Source organism: Bos javanicus, chromosome 7 (genome assembly GCF_032452875.1).
Source record: "Bos javanicus breed banteng chromosome 7, ARS-OSU_banteng_1.0, whole genome shotgun sequence".
NCBI classification, from domain to species: Eukaryota; Metazoa; Chordata; class Mammalia; order Artiodactyla; family Bovidae; genus Bos; species Bos javanicus.
In genome coordinates this window covers 62,513,069-62,529,867 of record NC_083874.1, presented here as the reverse complement: position 1 = coordinate 62,529,867, position 16,799 = coordinate 62,513,069, and the positions used below count along the sequence as shown (strand labels likewise).

At 41.3% G+C, this 16,799-nt stretch overlaps 1 protein-coding gene and 1 long non-coding RNA gene across 4 annotated transcripts in view; one reads left to right on the top strand and one right to left on the bottom strand.

Moving 5' to 3' along the window:
* G3BP1 (G3BP stress granule assembly factor 1) overlaps positions 1 to 10,441 on the bottom strand; it is a 35,323-nt gene extending 24,882 nt beyond the window's left edge. The window contains exon 1 of one of the 3 annotated variants that reach the window (XM_061424101.1): positions 10,359 to 10,441. Coding sequence is in view for 2 of the 3 variants with exons in the window: in XM_061424098.1 (XP_061280082.1) it covers positions 9,692 to 9,790 (99 nt within the window). In the remaining variant the exon portion in view is untranslated. Of the gene's footprint in view, positions 1 to 9,691; positions 10,116 to 10,358 lie in introns of those variants that run through there. The other 2 variants (XM_061424098.1, XM_061424100.1) reach the window with 2 other exon arrangements.
* A 158-nt stretch (positions 10,442 to 10,599) lies between these two features.
* On the top strand, positions 10,600 to 16,583 carry LOC133251518 (uncharacterized). The gene is made up of 2 exons (XR_009737664.1): positions 10,600 to 11,110; positions 11,690 to 16,583. It is a non-coding gene; the product is annotated as an uncharacterized LOC133251518 (long non-coding RNA).
* Positions 16,584 to 16,799: the final 216 nt, after the last annotated feature.

The window sequence follows — 16,799 nt, the reverse complement described above, 5'->3', positions numbered from 1 at the left end:
GAATTTTATACAAGCAAAGCAGATTTTTGATCATCCATTTGTCAGGCTGAACTGTCAAGGTTGTCCAGAATTCAGATTATAACAGCAGATACTTTTTTTTTCAATGATTAAGAAAAAGTCAGAGAAAACTAAGCAAAGATGCTTAGGGAAAAAAAACCTAAGCTGCCTGAGAGGGAACAGACTGGGAAGGACCTGAGGGGAACTGCCTGGGGTGAGAGGACTCGACGCGTTTGAGTGATGGCTTATTGTACAAAACTAAAAATCTTTTCAAATTGAACTTTAAAATTCTATAATTTTGTGGTTTGCAAATTATGCCTCAAAAGTTTAAATAAAAAAAAATATTGGAACGATAAAATGCTGTAGAGTAATTAACAATACTGAACACCCAACAGCACCAGTGACTACAAAACGTTTGGGGAAGTTCTTCAGTCATCTAAGACCATCCTCTGCAAGTTTTGTGAATAACGTCAGCATTTCCAGTAAAAAATAAACTGTAGGACTTCCCTGGTGGTAGAGAGGTTAAGAATCTGCCTGCCAATGCTGGGGATGCAGGGTCGATCCCTGATCCAGGAAGAGTCCACATCCTGAGGAGCAACTAAGCCCGTGGGGCCCAAGTACTGGTCGCACACTCCAGAGACTGCGAGCACCAACTGCTGAGCCCGCACGCACTAGGGCCTGTGCTCCACAAGAGAAGCCACTGCAGCTAGGGAAAGCTCACACGCAGCGAGAAAACCCAGCCCAACTGAAAATACATTTAAAAAAGAAAACTTTGGCATTTGAACCCAAAAGATTTAGTCTATATGAGACTCAATCAATTCTCATCAGAAAAATTTTATTTGGTAAATTAGCTCTCTGAAATCTCCATCTTCATTTCTAGTTCAAACATAAAACAGAAGCTATCAGCAATATGTTAACATTGTACCTTCTGAGAATAAAGTCTCACCCTGGTTCACTAGAACTCTCAGTTCTATCAAATTATATCTAAAATAATGAAAGCAAACAAAATCAAATTGCATTTTCTCAGAAAAACTAATGTTTTACCAGTTCCTGATCTATTATAATTAGAAACTATGCATACCAATGAAAATATATGCTAAAAATTTCTCAAGATCATCCCTTATTTATTAAATACTCCTGAAACACTGTGTCCTTCTAGAAGAGCTTTTGCAAATTTAAAATACTATGGATTCTGGTTGTTACTTATATAACAGCACATGCCAATGGATACATTACTGCTTGGACTATGAAGCATGTACCATAATCAGAAATAGCAAACAAACTAAACAGTCTTATCCTTTTTAATTATCAACAGCAAATCCTCCTTCCTTGTGCTGATGTGAAGACTGGGAGACTTCCTAAAATATAACATGCCACTCCCAAGACTAAATAAGTAAGTCTGCTGAACATTCCAATTATATCTAATTTGGAGACCACTCTCTTAACACTGCCTTCAGATCTAAAGGACAAACTTTTGGGGGCATATATTACAACTCGGAAATCAGTATAGTCTAGAAAGATCAGTGATGAAAGAAACAGGACCTGGCAAAAATAAAGGGAAAGGGAAGAAATCACTCACTTTCATTAAAGTTTACATTCCACTAATTTTCTATCCAACTTTGTAATGTTGTGACTGTCATAATATACCAAAATGGGCATAGGGGACAAGAAAAACATATTTTAAAAATTATACTTTCTCTTACTTTTTCAAGAAATACTTTAAAGGTCCTAGGTTAGAGAAAGGGGAATTACAGAACAGTTTTTGCTTTAAAGAAGTAAAGGAAAACATGGCCACTTAGAAATATATCCACTACTGTATTCCTGAGCTAGTAACAATTTCTCTAGTGCCCCTCAGTTCTTTCATCTCTAAAATTAAAATCATAACTGCAAGAACTAAGTGTATGATAGTAAGCACTTAATATTAACTGTTACAATATATTGATATTGTAACTATTAACTGTAACAAACAACTGTAACAAAACTGTAACATTTCTACATTCCACCATTTTCTGTCACCCAGAAGAGTATTTCCTTAACCATTTTGCTAGCAAAATAAAAATAGGATTATCTCTTTCAAGAATAAGTTTTCTACAGAGTTCCCTTGGACTACAAAAAGCCCAAGCACCTAATATAAAACTATGTTTTACTGAACTTCTAGGTTGACTTGATGACAACAGTGTTCCACTCATGAATGCCACATAGGAAGACTCGCCTGTATGCCCATAGAACGTAACTGGTCCAATTAAACTGTAAAACCAAATCAAGTGCACGTCTTAGTATCGTAACTTTTAAACATCCATCGTGAAGATAAAATAATTTTAGTGTGTTCACACTATGTTACATATAAAAACTTCTACTCTTTAAAAAATATAAACAAAGCATCATGTATAATGCTCAGTGGCTCAGTTGTGCCCAACTCTTTGCCACCCCATGGACCCTATCCATGGACTATAGCCTGCCAGGTTCCTCTATGCACAGGATTTACCTGGCAAGAATACTGGAATGGGTTGCCATTTCCTACTCCAGGGGATGTTCCCAATCCAGGGTTCCAATCTGTGTCTCCTGCACTGGAAGGCAGATTCTGGAAAGCCCTAAGATAGTCACATAAGCACTTAAAAGATTAAAAAGCGATACAATTGATAACTACACCAGTTTAACTGGAGTGAATTTGAGTATTTCTGGGAAACTACAATATAAAGTCACCCTATTTATAGCAGTCATATAAAGTCAGTATGAACTAGATCTCAGAAACACAGTCACTTGCCAAATATGTACTTGTATGATAGCCCTGAAACGTTTTTAAGCGTGTTCAGTATATGTAAAACAGTACATTGTTCAGATACACAGGTAAATATATTTTTAAAATAGTCTGGATATAAAAATAGACAAATAGACCAACCAAACAGAATAAAGAAATATACTCACACATAAATAAACAACTGATTTCCAAAAGGGCAGACAATTCAGTAGAAAAAGGGTATTCTTTTCAACAAATGGTGCTAGAACAACTGCATATCCATATATACAGAGAGAACCTCAATTCAAGCTTCACAGTATATTAAAATTTAACTCAATAGTTTTAGATGAAACCTAAAACTATAAAAATTCTAAAGAGAATCTTAATGACCTTGGGTCATTTTTGGATATAACAAAAATGTATTCTATAACAAGACAGATTGATAATGTGAACTCCCACCAAAATTAAAACCTTTCAGGGACTTATCTAGAGGTGCAGTGGTTAAGACTCACTGCTTCCAATGCAGGGGGTGCAGGTCTGATCCCTGGTCAGGAAGCTAGGATTTTGTACACTGGGTGATGTGGCCAAAAAGGTTTTCACTTTGCAAGAGAGACTATTAAGAGAATGCAAAGGCAAAGGCTTGCAGTAAATATCTGGAAAGCAACTTGTATCCAGAATATATAAAGAACTCTCAAAGCTGAATAACCCCATGAAGAATTAGTGTAAGACCTAGAGACAATTCATCAAAGAAATTATGAAAAATGCTGATCAATATCATCGGTAATTACAGAAATGCAAAACAAAACCACAGTAAAGTACCACTGACACACCTGTCAGAGTGACAACTTCAAAGGCTGACTCTACAGTGTTGCAGAGAAGGAAACAGCATCCCACTCCAGTGCTCTTGCCTGGAGAATCCCAGGGATGGGGGAGCCTGGTGGGCTGCTGTCTATGGGGTCACACAGAGTCGGACATGACTGAAGTGACTTAGCAGCAGCAGCAGCATACAGTGTTGGCCAGGATATCGAGGAAAAGGAACATTCAAACACTGCTGGCAGGAATGTAAAACAGTATAACCACTTTGGAAAAGTTAGGCAGTTTTTTAAGAAGCTCTATTTGTAATAGCCAAAAGCTGGAAACAAACCAATTTCCTCCAGCAGGTGATGGATAAACAAATTGTTGTATATTATAGAACAGAACAGTCAATACTAGTCAGCAATTAAAAAAAAAAAAAAGAAGCACATATTGTATAATTCCATTTATATAAAAATTCTAGAAAGTATAAACTGATCTTCAGTGACAGAAAGCAGGTAAGGGATCCCGGGGGGCAGAGGAGGAGGGGGAGTGGACAAGAGAGAGAGAATGCAAAGGAGCACAAGCGACTCTGGGGGATGAGCGCTATTTTCACTGCAGTCTTGGCTGTGGTGATGGTTTCATGGGTATAAACAATGCCAAAAGCTATCAGATTCTACACTTCAAGTATGTGCAGTTTACTGTATGTCAATCATACCTCAATAAAGCTATTTTTTAACCCACTAATATAACAGCTTGGAAAGACAAAAGGTTGTCTCACAAGAAGAGAGGAGAATGGGAACCTACACATGAAAATAAGCAAATTTTTAAAAGTGATGCAAAATGTTAACTGTCAATTCTGAGACAGAGACATTTAAGGAATTTTTTTACTCTATTTTAATACCTATCAAAAACACTAAGAAGAAATAAACAGTGAGAGTTTCTGTCTACTAACATAAGTGTACTAAACTATTGTGAAGTTTGCTGCAAGGCTATGCTATGTACTCAAACATGTGAAATCTGGCTTAACTATCAGAAATAAAAACGCTTTCCAGGAACCAGAGAAACTATTGCAGAAACCAAGCTACTCTAGCGCACAGCAAGAGCAGCATAACCATCACTGAACTTACTACTGTTCAATCTATTTTCCAAACTCCTCACATTTACCACCTGTTACCCTCCTTCAAAGTTCTTCCTGACAACTCCTTGGAGAAATGGGACAGGCAAAAATACAAGGTGAGTCTGAAGTATCTGATAAAGGAAATGCTTTTAAAAAAAAAAAAATAGGCAAACATCAAAAGGACACAAGTCAAAACTAGAACTGAAGCAATAAAGTAATAAGTAAAAAAGCAAAATTAAGTTAGAAGAACACTGGATTACAACCCCCTAAAATAACTAAAAATCCAAAAATTAATGGGTAAAGTGTTTAAAAAATGGGAAAATGAAGTTCTTAAAAAATATAGCAGGACTTTTCTGGTGGTCCACCAGTTAAAACTCTGTGCTTCCAATGCAGGGAACCTGGGTTCAATCCCTAGTCAGGGAACTAGCTCCCACATGCCATAATGAAGAGTTCAGAGCCACAACTAAAGATCCTGTGTGAATACCCTGCACAGCCAAATAAGTAATTTTTTTAAATGATAATAGACACCTTTCTTACAAAAAATTTTAAATGTAGAAAAAAACAAGGGAAATATAGAATTACCATGAGAACACCTCAAGAGCTGCAGGCAACATCTACTAATAAATGAAAAAATTTAGCAGGGAAACTAGAGAAACAGAGTATCTGCTTAAGTTCCAAGTGTCTTCCCCGCAAAATGTTCAGTTACCTACAGTGGCAGCTTTAACACATGTTCACAAATTCTAAGGCTCTCCTTCCTTAGTGACTAGCTTCTAATGAAAATAATGCAAAGGAAAGAAATACTACCTGGGAGCCACCATATTATCAAGTGATCAAGGTTAAAGTCAACCAGGATTGATATTATGTGCCCCGGGACGTGGTGGGAAGGCTAAATCACCTCTGTATTTTCCCCAACTTCTATAACCTTAGTCTACCCAACACCAAGTACACTCAAATTGAGATCAAGTGTCAAGGTCATTAAACACAAAGAAAATACAACAAACTGGCACAAATGAGAGGAGCGAAACCAGGGAGACTGGAGGACTAACTGCAATGTGGTATCTTGGCCTGGATTCTGAAACAGAAAAAAGGACATCAGTGGAAAAACTAAGGAAATACAAATAACGTCAGTCCTTTAGTTAATGGGACTTTATCAACATCAATTTCTTACTGTCGATAAATGCATCATGATTAGGTATGATGCTAACAAGCAAGATGAGTGAAGGATATACAAGACATGTCTGTATTCCAACTCTCCTGTAAATCTAAAATTATCTCAAAAACAAGTTTCCCTAAGAGAAAAAAACTTAAGAATTGGGAAACTTAATTCACTAACTTTTCTTGGTTTTTAATATCCCTCCCCCAATCCAGCAGTAAAACCCAGTCAACTAGATTTACAATTAAGCAAAAATCTGGCCTAAGACAAAAAAATACTTTTATAATACTTCGTCTATGAAATTCCTTAAACATGAATTTCCTATGCTTTAGATCTCATAAAGTATAGGTGGATGTATGCCAGAAGTAAGCTTAAGATAGTTGATAAACATGGGGTATACTTGAGCCAGGTTAAAAAAAAAAAAAACCTAAAAAGGCAGGTGCCACTGATGCCTTCCAAGATTCTAAAACCTTGAAAATTTTTTAAAGAAGGAAATATATCTAGCACATATCTCTACTAGATACACCACGAGCTTTACAAAATAGTTGAAGACAATTACTTGGGTTACGGAGCTCTAGGTCTTATAAGCAAAAACATGAGAACACCTAAAATGTGTGAAAGAACTTCAAAATACATAAAGGGTTATACAAACAGGCAAGGATGCTGCCACACAGCCACCAAAGGATGACACTCCCACCAAGTCCAAGTGTGTCCCATGCAAGAAGCCAGTTTTCTCTATGAACCATCTCTAGTATTTGCTTTTTATTAAATATCTGAAATACATCACACAGGCTAAACAGCTAAGCAGTCTGACATGAGACTGGCCAGTGGTCAGAAGTGGAAATCTATCACTTGATGTCATCTAAAGCCTTGATTTTATTTACAAAGGCCACAGTCTTCAAGAGAACTTTTAATTACTTTCTGCTCTGTAAAGCTCCCTCTTCCTACTCTTCATGTGCAAATTTTTCCTAATTCTTCACCCTCTTCACCTAATCAGGTTTGCAATTAAGTTTTCCCAACCAAAGCCAGATGACATGACTAAGGATACTAAAAAAATAAACAGAATGCTGATTTTTGAGATTTAAAAACATAAATGTAGTTGTTCACCATAGAGTGATCACCAACTACAAGTGATTATAGTGCTGAACCTCAAATTTAACTCCATGGCTGGGAGGATAGTATTGTACTAAATGTCCTATAGCTGTTAAAAACTGACTAGCCAGAGGTGGGAAAAAAAGCTTTTCTTACCTACTTTAACAATCATCTTCTTTTTAAAATCAGTAAACCTTGCCAAGGCAGTCTTAAAGCACAATTAAATGAATATACAATTTATACTTGAATTTTGAAATATTTTAAAAAACAAATCTGCAAAATGTTGAGATCAAGTGACTAATGTTATAAACTGGCAAAAAGAAAAATTGGTTTAGGTCATACATGCAGGCTTTATATCAAATTTCATCTTTTAACACTGCCCCATCCATCTTAAGTATATACAGTTCACAAACCTATACAAATTTAAAACTAACTTCTGCCCTTTACTTTCTAGCCAAACTACTAAAACCAATTATTAAAAATGTAAATTACCAAAACCTGCTGTGAAGTAGGTCACCAAGAAACATTACCAAATCTAATGTTCCCTTAACAGACTGTCAGCTGAGAACAGCAAACCTGAGTTAAATAAAAGAACAAAGAACTACCTACTTTTCTACCAGTTAGAAGAGGTACAAAAGCTTATATTAAAAGGATTTAACAACAAAAGTAATCTCTAGTTTGGATGGGAGACTGGAAGGCAGACAAGTCTTATATTATCACAATTTGCTTCAATTAATTAATTCGCTCCAGATAAATGAAAGCACAAGTCATCAACCAGGCTACCAATCTGTGAAATACATTTTCATATTCCTACCCAACTGGAACCCATTTGCCTGAAGTCAAGAGATTTTTTAAAATATCTAAAGGGGAAACTAGCAAAAATTTCCCTCATTTAATGCACAAACTTTCATTCTGATATTTACCTCAAGTAACAATTAGTGGACTCAAAATTAACAGTTTAAATGTTGGGCATTAGTGTTTCAACATTTGATAACTTAAAATGTTACTAGTTAACTGGTGTCTAAATGCAGGTAACTGTAATGGTTACAAGAAGGCAGGTTCCCGAATTTCCCTGGTGGTCCAATGGTTAGGACTCCAAGATCCCAGTGCAGGGGGCCCAGGTTCACTCCCTGCTCAGGGAACTAGATCCTACATGCCTCAACAAAGACCCAGCACAGGCAAAAAAATTTTTTTTAATATATAAATTTTTTTTAAAAAGGCAAGTTCCAAGGAAAACAATGTTCTACTCCAAGCTATCTGCCATTCAGGAAAACACCAACAAAGATTAAGAGCCTATTCATAAGATATTTCGATCCTGTATTTACTGCTACTTTCAGTTAAGAAATATGGAAATTACTGGGTAAATAGAAATACAAAAGTGTTTCAAAGCTTTTTAATTTACTTATGAAGATGTGAATCATGTGTTCCCTCTAGCAGCAAAATAAGGGCTTCCCTAGTGGCTCAGACAGTAAAGAATCTGTCTGAATGCAGAAGACCTGGGTTTGATCCTTGGGTTGGGAAGATCCCCTGGAGAAGGGAACAGCTACCAATACAATTTTCTGGCCTGGAGAATTCCATGGATAGAAGAGCCTGGCAGGCTACAGTCCATGGGGTCGCAAAGAGTCGGACATGACTGAGAGACTTTCACTTAGCAGCAAAAAAATTCTTATATAAAGGTCAATTCTAAAAAGTGTATGCACACACAAAATAGATTTTTAAGAGAGAAAGGAAAAGGTTGACAGTCATTTCAATCAAAATTAATTCGGAAGAGTTAGCTCCAAAACTCATTGCAGCTTTAGCTCAAGTAGAGACATTTGTGATGCCAAGTAATGATTCATACCTGCAACACAGGAATATTTATTATTTCATTAAGCCAAGGAATAAACTAGCTTTGAAAAATCTCAAATGTAACTCCACTAGAAAAATTTACACTCAAGTTTTTGAAAGTGTCTTCTACCTTTGCATATAACGGGAGCATCTACAAAATACTAAATAAATGTATGAAGACAAAAGCTTTTCATCCATAGAAGTTCCTAACTGCCAGAAGGGTAAGATTTCCAACACCTCAATCATCCCTAATTCATCCAGCTTAGGCTCCACAGAGGGTCAAGCCTGTACTGTAAGTGGGCACCAAGCTTTCCACTCCAATTTCAAAATTTCACTTACACATGCTGGCCAGACTTGAACCTCATCGCTCTGCAATCTCATTTTTTTCAACTTCAGAAAACGAGGAAGTTAATCTTGTGGAAGGTCTTTCTCAAAACCTTGCTCCAATTAAAAAACGGAGGGAAAAAAAGATTCAAGATCTAATATCAGAGCCTAACTTCCTGCTGGCGATAACTTCCCATCATCAGGCCGTAAAGATCGAATCCGAGGAGGAATACTGTCCAGGATCACCTGGACGTATTGATTTTATTCTACACTTTCCCCAGAAGCATTTAGGGCAGCAAACCTGTAGGAAGATGTGCAGAAAGGAACCCTTTCTTACCCTTTGTCATAATCCCATGTCCAACCCTCTTCTCCCTGGAAACCCGCAAGTGGCCCAAGTACAAATAAATGCCTCTGCAGTCGGTCTTCCGAGGCTGCGGTTGCCCCCAGGGACTAGAGCTCTGGGGGCAAAGATACCCTGTGGCCGCACAGAACGCTGGAACAAAGAATGAAGCGGGTTCGGGGACTAGGAGTCAGAAGGCCTGAGTTCAAACAAATACCTGCCCCTTATGGGCCCGTGTGCCTCTGACCGTGTCACTCCATCTCTGGGCCTTCGAGTCGGCTGTAAAAATAGGAAAATCACTGTACCTACCTCATCGGGGCGTTTCAGGAGTAAAGAAGAAACACACAAGTTGCTCCGCACAGTGCCTGGCACATAGTGAGGGCTTAGAAAAATGTTAGTTATTATCATCACTCAATACCCATGAACTCGCTGCCCCTCCTTTACTCCCTGTACAAAAAATCGAAAACCTAGGAGCAGCATTTCGGCTTCCAGTGTCGACAAATTATCACTGCACTTTCGTGCCTCACCTCCCCCCACCCCCCACCACCATCAAAGAAAAGCCTCCTCTGGTCTAGGTTAAGCTGGAACTCCCACCAAAGGAGGAAGGCCTCGCTGGCGCGCGGGGAAAGCGAGCGGGAAAAGCTGACGATCCGGCCGCGCGGGGCCCCAGGCCCCCAAGATCACCCTGGGGCCCGGGCGGCGGCCGCGGCTCGCTCTCGCCCCGCGTGGCCGTTGGGCGCGGCACGCGCACGCGGCGGACGCGGACACGGCCACGCGCGCCGGGCCAGTGGGGGCGGAGGGCGGAGAGTCGCCGCGCGCCCGTGCGCCCGCCGCGCGCGCCTGCGGCCGTTGGGGAGGGGGGGCGGACGGTGGGCGCGCCTGGCGCGGTCGCCGTTCGGACTTCTCCTCCCTCCCATCAGAGCCCCAGTTAGTCCGCGTCCTGGGGCCGCCCAGCCCCGCCCACGCTCCGGCTTACCTGCACGGCTGAGCGGGAGAGGAACAAGCTCTGCTCCACGGCACGGCAAAAGGTAAAAAAACCCCTCACGCAACTGCGTCCGCACACACGCGTGCTCCGTCGCCGGGCTATATAACGGTGACTCAGCCTAACTTGTTGCGGCCAGGTCGGCCAGGCTGGTGGCCAATCCCGACTGCGTCCTCTGGGCTTTTCGAGCAGCAATTGGGTACTTACTCAGGATGAAGGCGTGGCTCTTGATTGGCTTTAACTCATGCCTATGAGACTGTGAAGAGCTCGTTTCCCTAGTAACGAATTGGCATTGAGAGAGGCCAATAAGTGAAGGGTACGGTGTGAAGGAGGGAGGGAAGTTCTTTGATCGATGTCCATTGTAGCCAATAAATATGTGGGACCGCTCCCATTCGTTAAAACGTCTTCCCCTGGGCGGAGATCAGTTCTCCCTGCAGGAGCGGTTGCTCCACAAGGTGGGGCCCGTGTACTTTGGGGAAGTAAACCCCAAGCAACTAGGAGGTGGGCGCCAGGATGGCCAAGGAAGCCCCCGGCCAATCGCAGCGCGGGAAGGAGCTGATTGACGCGGGGGTTGGACAGCACCAAGGAGACCGAGCCCCGAGTCGCCGTGCCCTCTGGGGCGGTTCTGAGGTTCTACTGGTCCCTGCTTCTGTCTCCTTTTTCGTTTCCTTTCTTCACTCCTTGGGTGCGATCCCTGAGACCCCTGATCCCACCTTTTCCGCACAGTTTGATACCAGGGGAACCAGGTGATAAAGTTTCCCGTTGTTTGGTTGTTTTGTTTCTTTTTTATACCAACTTTATTTCCATGTGGCCGCCTAAGGGCACTTGGTGGCTCCCACCATTAGTCAGCACTATTGGACAACTATTCAGGGAAACCAGAGGGGAAAGTAACTCCCATTGTGTACCTAAGATCCTGTTTAAAAAAAAAAAGTCTCACGTGAAGAGCACTGAGTTTAAAGACATATTTCCACCCCGCGGTTCTTAGCAAGTGCTGCTGCAAGTCATTCGTGCGCGTCCATTCAGAAACGGGAGTTTGTAAATTCTCCTAACGGTTTGGGCCTTCCTGCAACATCCTGGGCGTCACCACCATTGTCATTCAGATTTCCAATACTGTGGCTGTGGGGGTTTATTTCTTCGGGTCGTTATGTCTTGACAAGGTAGCTTCTCAAACGCCTTTGTGAACACCCCGAAGCTTCCGCGAAACACTTCAGGCGCTCCAGACTGGTCCTGTCCACGTCTCTTACTGTTTTGTTGGGCCCATAGGTCACCATGAGCGGTTTTATATGAAAACACAGGGTCACGCCTCTGTCCCGTTCTCCTTCCAGGCATGTGACCCTGCAGCAGGGGCTCGCGTTAAGTTTTGCAAATTTGGAAATGAAGCACGTGGAGCCTCTCTATTGGAGACAAGGGGGCGCGGACAGCAGCCGGTGAAGTCGGAGGTGCGGCCCCAGGAGCCAAGCGGGAGCATCCCTTTGGCCCCCTAAGCCCCATCCAGCAACGACTTGGCTCATTCAGCATTTATTGGGCTCCAGGGGCTGGGATCAGAGACGATCGAGACGCTGTCCCTGCTGGCTGTCATCCATTCAACTAGCCCGGACGCCGCGCCGAGAGCTCCCCAAACTGGGGAACCGGTGTGTGGGGCTGTGGAGGCACCTGAGGGAACTCGGCTCAGGCAGAAGCTGCTAAAGGTTTTCTGGAGTAAGGAACCTACAGGATCGTGTTTACCTTGCTAAGAAACTTGAGCTTTATTCTGAGAGCGGTGGAGAGCCCCCAAAGGTTTCTTAAAAGGGTGGACTAAGAGTTTTGCATTTTACAAGACAACTTTCCAAATTGAAAAGCTAATGAGAGCTGGTTAGCAACCCTTGAAATTCACAGATTGGTAATTTAACCCAGTTGGCCTGAGATCGGGGGTCCAGGCTATTCTTGATCACATTTGGAGCGAATTTTAAGTGATACAGACAGTTCTTTTTGTAGGACTTTTGGCAGTCTGTTAAAATTGTGTTTATTTCCCTTCTTGCTTGAAACCCATGTGGCTTTACCAAGAGGCATGTACTTGGTGTTCATTACAGCACTGTCCACTTTGTTATGATATTTAAAAACTGAAAACATAACTACTCATGAATTTGCAAACTGACTAGCGGTAATATACCCATAATATAGACTACTGTACAGCAGTTTAAAAGAGAATGAGAAAAAACTAGAAGAGAATGAGGTCAAACTATACTGATATGAGCTGATCTCCAGTTGTTAATTGGATTAACTGACAAAAATCAAGTTGAACAAAATATACAATGAGTTCCAATTTACGTTAAAAATGAAAAACCAGAACTCTTGATTTCCATATGCTTAAATAGGTATGTAAGTGTGGAGGAAGGGTGGGGCGGGGGGTGGGGTGGGGCTCAGGGAGGATTTAAAACAAGTCATTCCCCTAGATTGGGAGTGGCAAGGATAATGTTACTTGAAGGTGTTACAATGATACTGTTTTCCCCTATGGTTTTGTCTAATATGTCTGTAGGAAGAAAGGAAAGGGAAATAGATTACTAGAGAGAGAAGGTGGACAAGACCCCTCAGGTGGCTGTGACTGTCTTCCACAGGAGAGAGCAAGTTGGCATCTTCCTGTGGTCATTTCTGTACTGGAATCATAAACCCTCAGGAGGCAGATGCTGGATACTTAGTAAATGTTCAGTGAATAATTTACCACCCTGGAAGTGTCTGGAGTGCTGGTTCTCAAGATGAGGGAGATTTTGCCCTCAGGAGACATGATCTTTTCACAACTACATAGAGGGGCTACTGGCATCTAACAGATGCAAGCCAGGGAAGCCTAGGAGAGCCCCTTGATGAAGGGGCCAAATTAATACTGCTGGGGTGAGAAACCCTGATCTAATCATCTAAGGGAGAGTACCCGCCCTCCTCCTAGTCTTTCCACTGGTAAGCAAATTGTGCAAACCCCTCAGAATATGACTTCACCCTTTTTTTTCTGCCAGTTCTCCCCAGAGCTCTGAGAAACAGGGTGGAAAGGAAACAGCAAGATCCTGTGGAACTCTTCAGGTACATATCCTTTCTATGGCCTATTTCTTATTTTGGGGAGGGGAAAGACTTAACCCTCCTTGACCCTCCTTGAGTTCCAAAGGGCTGGTTCAAATTGTTGCTAGTCAGGGAAGGGAGAAGATGCAGAGACAAAGGAGGAGCAGTCAGGAAAGGATAGTGCAGCCTGGGGGTAGGGTCCCGGTTCCTCCTTAAGAAATATGCATAACAATATCTTTTGAGTTCTGGAACTAAGGCCCCCACCCAGGAGGAGGATGGTATCTTAAGGCTGAGAGTCAAGTTCCCTAGAACCATCCCATTACCTCACCACTGACTAATCAGAAGATAGTCATGGGTGGGGGAGGGGGGGTGGCCAAATGGGACCAAGATGGCAGACAAGACTAGACCTTGATCCTCAATCAGCAAATGAAATGACACACCCAGAGGTGCCATGACAGTTCACAAGACCAAGGAGTGGGCATGGCCCAACTCCTGAAAATCTCTACCCTTCTCCAAAATAGATGGAATAATCCTCTCACTCATTAGCATATGAAATTACCCAGCCTATATAAACTAACCATCCCATATTTCAAGCCCATACTCGCCCTCTGCAATGGCCCACACTGTCTGTGGAGAGGCCCTTCTCTCTGAATCTGAATAAATCCACTTCTTACCTATCACTTTATCTCTCACTGAATTCTTTCTGCAATGAGACTTCAAGAACCTGAGCTTCATTAGGTCCTAAAACCAGGTTCCATGGGTTTTGGCTGGATTCAAGTCCCAAGCTGAGGTAAACAGTTTCACCCTCACCCCAAATTTTACCAGTAAAAACCACTCTGAAAACAGTCGGGGAGTTTGGGGGTTTTTTTAACCTGACTCACCTATTCCCCATGCATGACCCTCCAATAAACCTTTCTCTGCTCCAAACTCCAACATTTCAGATTGTTTAGCCTCGCTGTGCATCTGGCACATGAACTTCTGTTTATTAATAGTAACAGAAAGATGCATGGGCAAGACCCCAGAAAGTACAGTTTTGTGGAGAGAATGGAAGGGTGGTGTATTAGGTAAGGAATGCTCCTAAGAGTATCATCAGAATGAGTATGTCCAAGACTTGTGGTCCAGTGGCTATGGCTCTGAGCTCCCAAGGCAGGGGGCCTGGGTTCGATTCCTGGTCAAGGAACTAGATCCCACATGACACAGCTAAAGATCTGCAGGCCACACTAAAGATCCTGCATGTCACAACAAAGACTGAAGTGATTGCAACTAAGACCTGGTGCAATGTTTTTTTTTAAAATTGAATCAGCATTTCCAATATAGCTAATTACTCAGAAACGGTGATTAACTACTTGCAGTAGAAATAGGAAACAACCTAAATATGGAACTATATGAGACTAGGTGGATAAAATACAACCATACAATGCACTCTTGCAGTGGACTGTCAAGCAACCATAGAGAAAATGAAGCAGATCTATGTATATGGTTATAAAGATCTCCAAGAGATGTAAGTGAAGACAGGAAGAAAAGGAGGGGGAACCATTATTAATGGGACAATTATTTCTATTAAGATATTCTGTATTGCTATAGTTGTCCATGCACAATCCTGAATGGTTTTGCTGTACATGCACAGGTAATATCTTGAAGGTGGAATCATAAGAAACTGTTAATGATTGCTAACAGGGAGATGAAATTGGGCCAGGGTGGGAGAAAGGCTTAGTTTTCATTCATTCAAAGTACCCTTTGGTACTTTATAATACTGTAGTGGGTAGCCATTCTCTTCTCCAGAGGATCTTCCTGTCTCAGGGATTGAACCCAGGTCTCCTGCATTACAGGTGGATTCTTTACATCTGAGGCATCAGGAAAGCCCTAATTTTTTTAAACATATGCATGTATATTTTTCAAAAATTCAATGTTAAGTATGGATTTTACTTAACATTGATATGAGGCGCCTCATAACAGTGATATGAGGAACTACACATATGAAAACTTTGATCTTTAAAACAAACAGGATGGAATACTCTACATTAGCCCTTTAGGTATACAAGGTGTTTGGGAAATGAGACATTAAAGTTTTAATCTGCCTCCCTCCCAGATTGCTAACCTCTTTTCCTTTTTCCCCTTACCTTACAAAAATCATATGAAGATCCCATAGACCCTTCACTGGCTTATAAATGCATGCCTAACTGAATCCCTCTCTCTTTTGTGACTGACTGTCTGCAGACATGTCACATCTTCAAATTGTGACCATGAGCCAGGCCTCCTGCTAATGTTCTCTATAAAACTCATCTCATTTAGTAGTCACAACAACTCTATCTCAGAAACAGGCTCAGTGAGCGTAAGCAACTTGCCCAAGGTCACACACCAAGGGCTAGAAACTAGGACTCCCTGACTTCAAGTCCATTTTCTTTTACCCACTTGTCAGTACTGCCCAGGGAAGGACAATACAGCAGCCACAGGTAGAGAAAGGAGGCAAGACCTCCTCAGAAACCCCTGAGAGGCTGGGATTTTCTTTCCTTCTCTCGGGCAAGGCACCAGGTATTGCTGCATAGACAAAGAGAGTTGAATCCACAGCAAATCCCTGTAAGCTACAGCCAAAGCTCTTTGCAAAAAGAGCACACTCTGGTACCATCTATAGATGTAGGTGTCCTCGCTTCCCGTGGCTTCAAAGAGGGACAAAACTTGGAACTGCAAATAACGTAGCATGTATCGACCACCTACTGTGTGATAGGCATGGTGCTCTAGGCACCATGTTTGAGTCGCTCCTCACAAAGGTGTTAAGAAATCACCTTCCAAGTCAGCGGACTAGTGTTCAATCCTTGGTTGGGAAACTAAGATCCCACATGCCGCAGAACAACTAAGGCCACGAGCCAAAACTAAAGCGCCCGTATGCCACAACAAAGACCCATCACAGCCAAAAATAAATAAGTAAATAAATCAATACTTTCTAAAAATGTTGACCAGGGTGTGGGAAAAGAGTTATTTTCATATACTATTAGTAGAAATATAAGTTAGCATAACCATTCTGAGGGCTATTTCAAAGCAACTGTTAAAATCCACCGGGGATGGGGTAGGGATGGATTGGAAGTTTGAGATTAGCAAATGCAAACTATTAAGTATGTATAACTGAATCACTTTGCTGTACCAGAAACTAATTGTAAATTAACTATACTGCAATAAAATTTTTTTAAAAATTCATAACCCTATGACTCAGAAGTTCTACTTTTCTACACTTACTCTGAAGAAACACTACCACATGTATACAGTGAGCAAAGATGTTCATTACAGTATTGTTTGTAATACTGAAAAATAATCTAAACATCTCTCAATAAGGGAATATCTAAATTTATAATTATACATACATACTAGAGGATTTTATGCAGTGATTTTAAAGATTGAGCTAGTTTATGTATATAT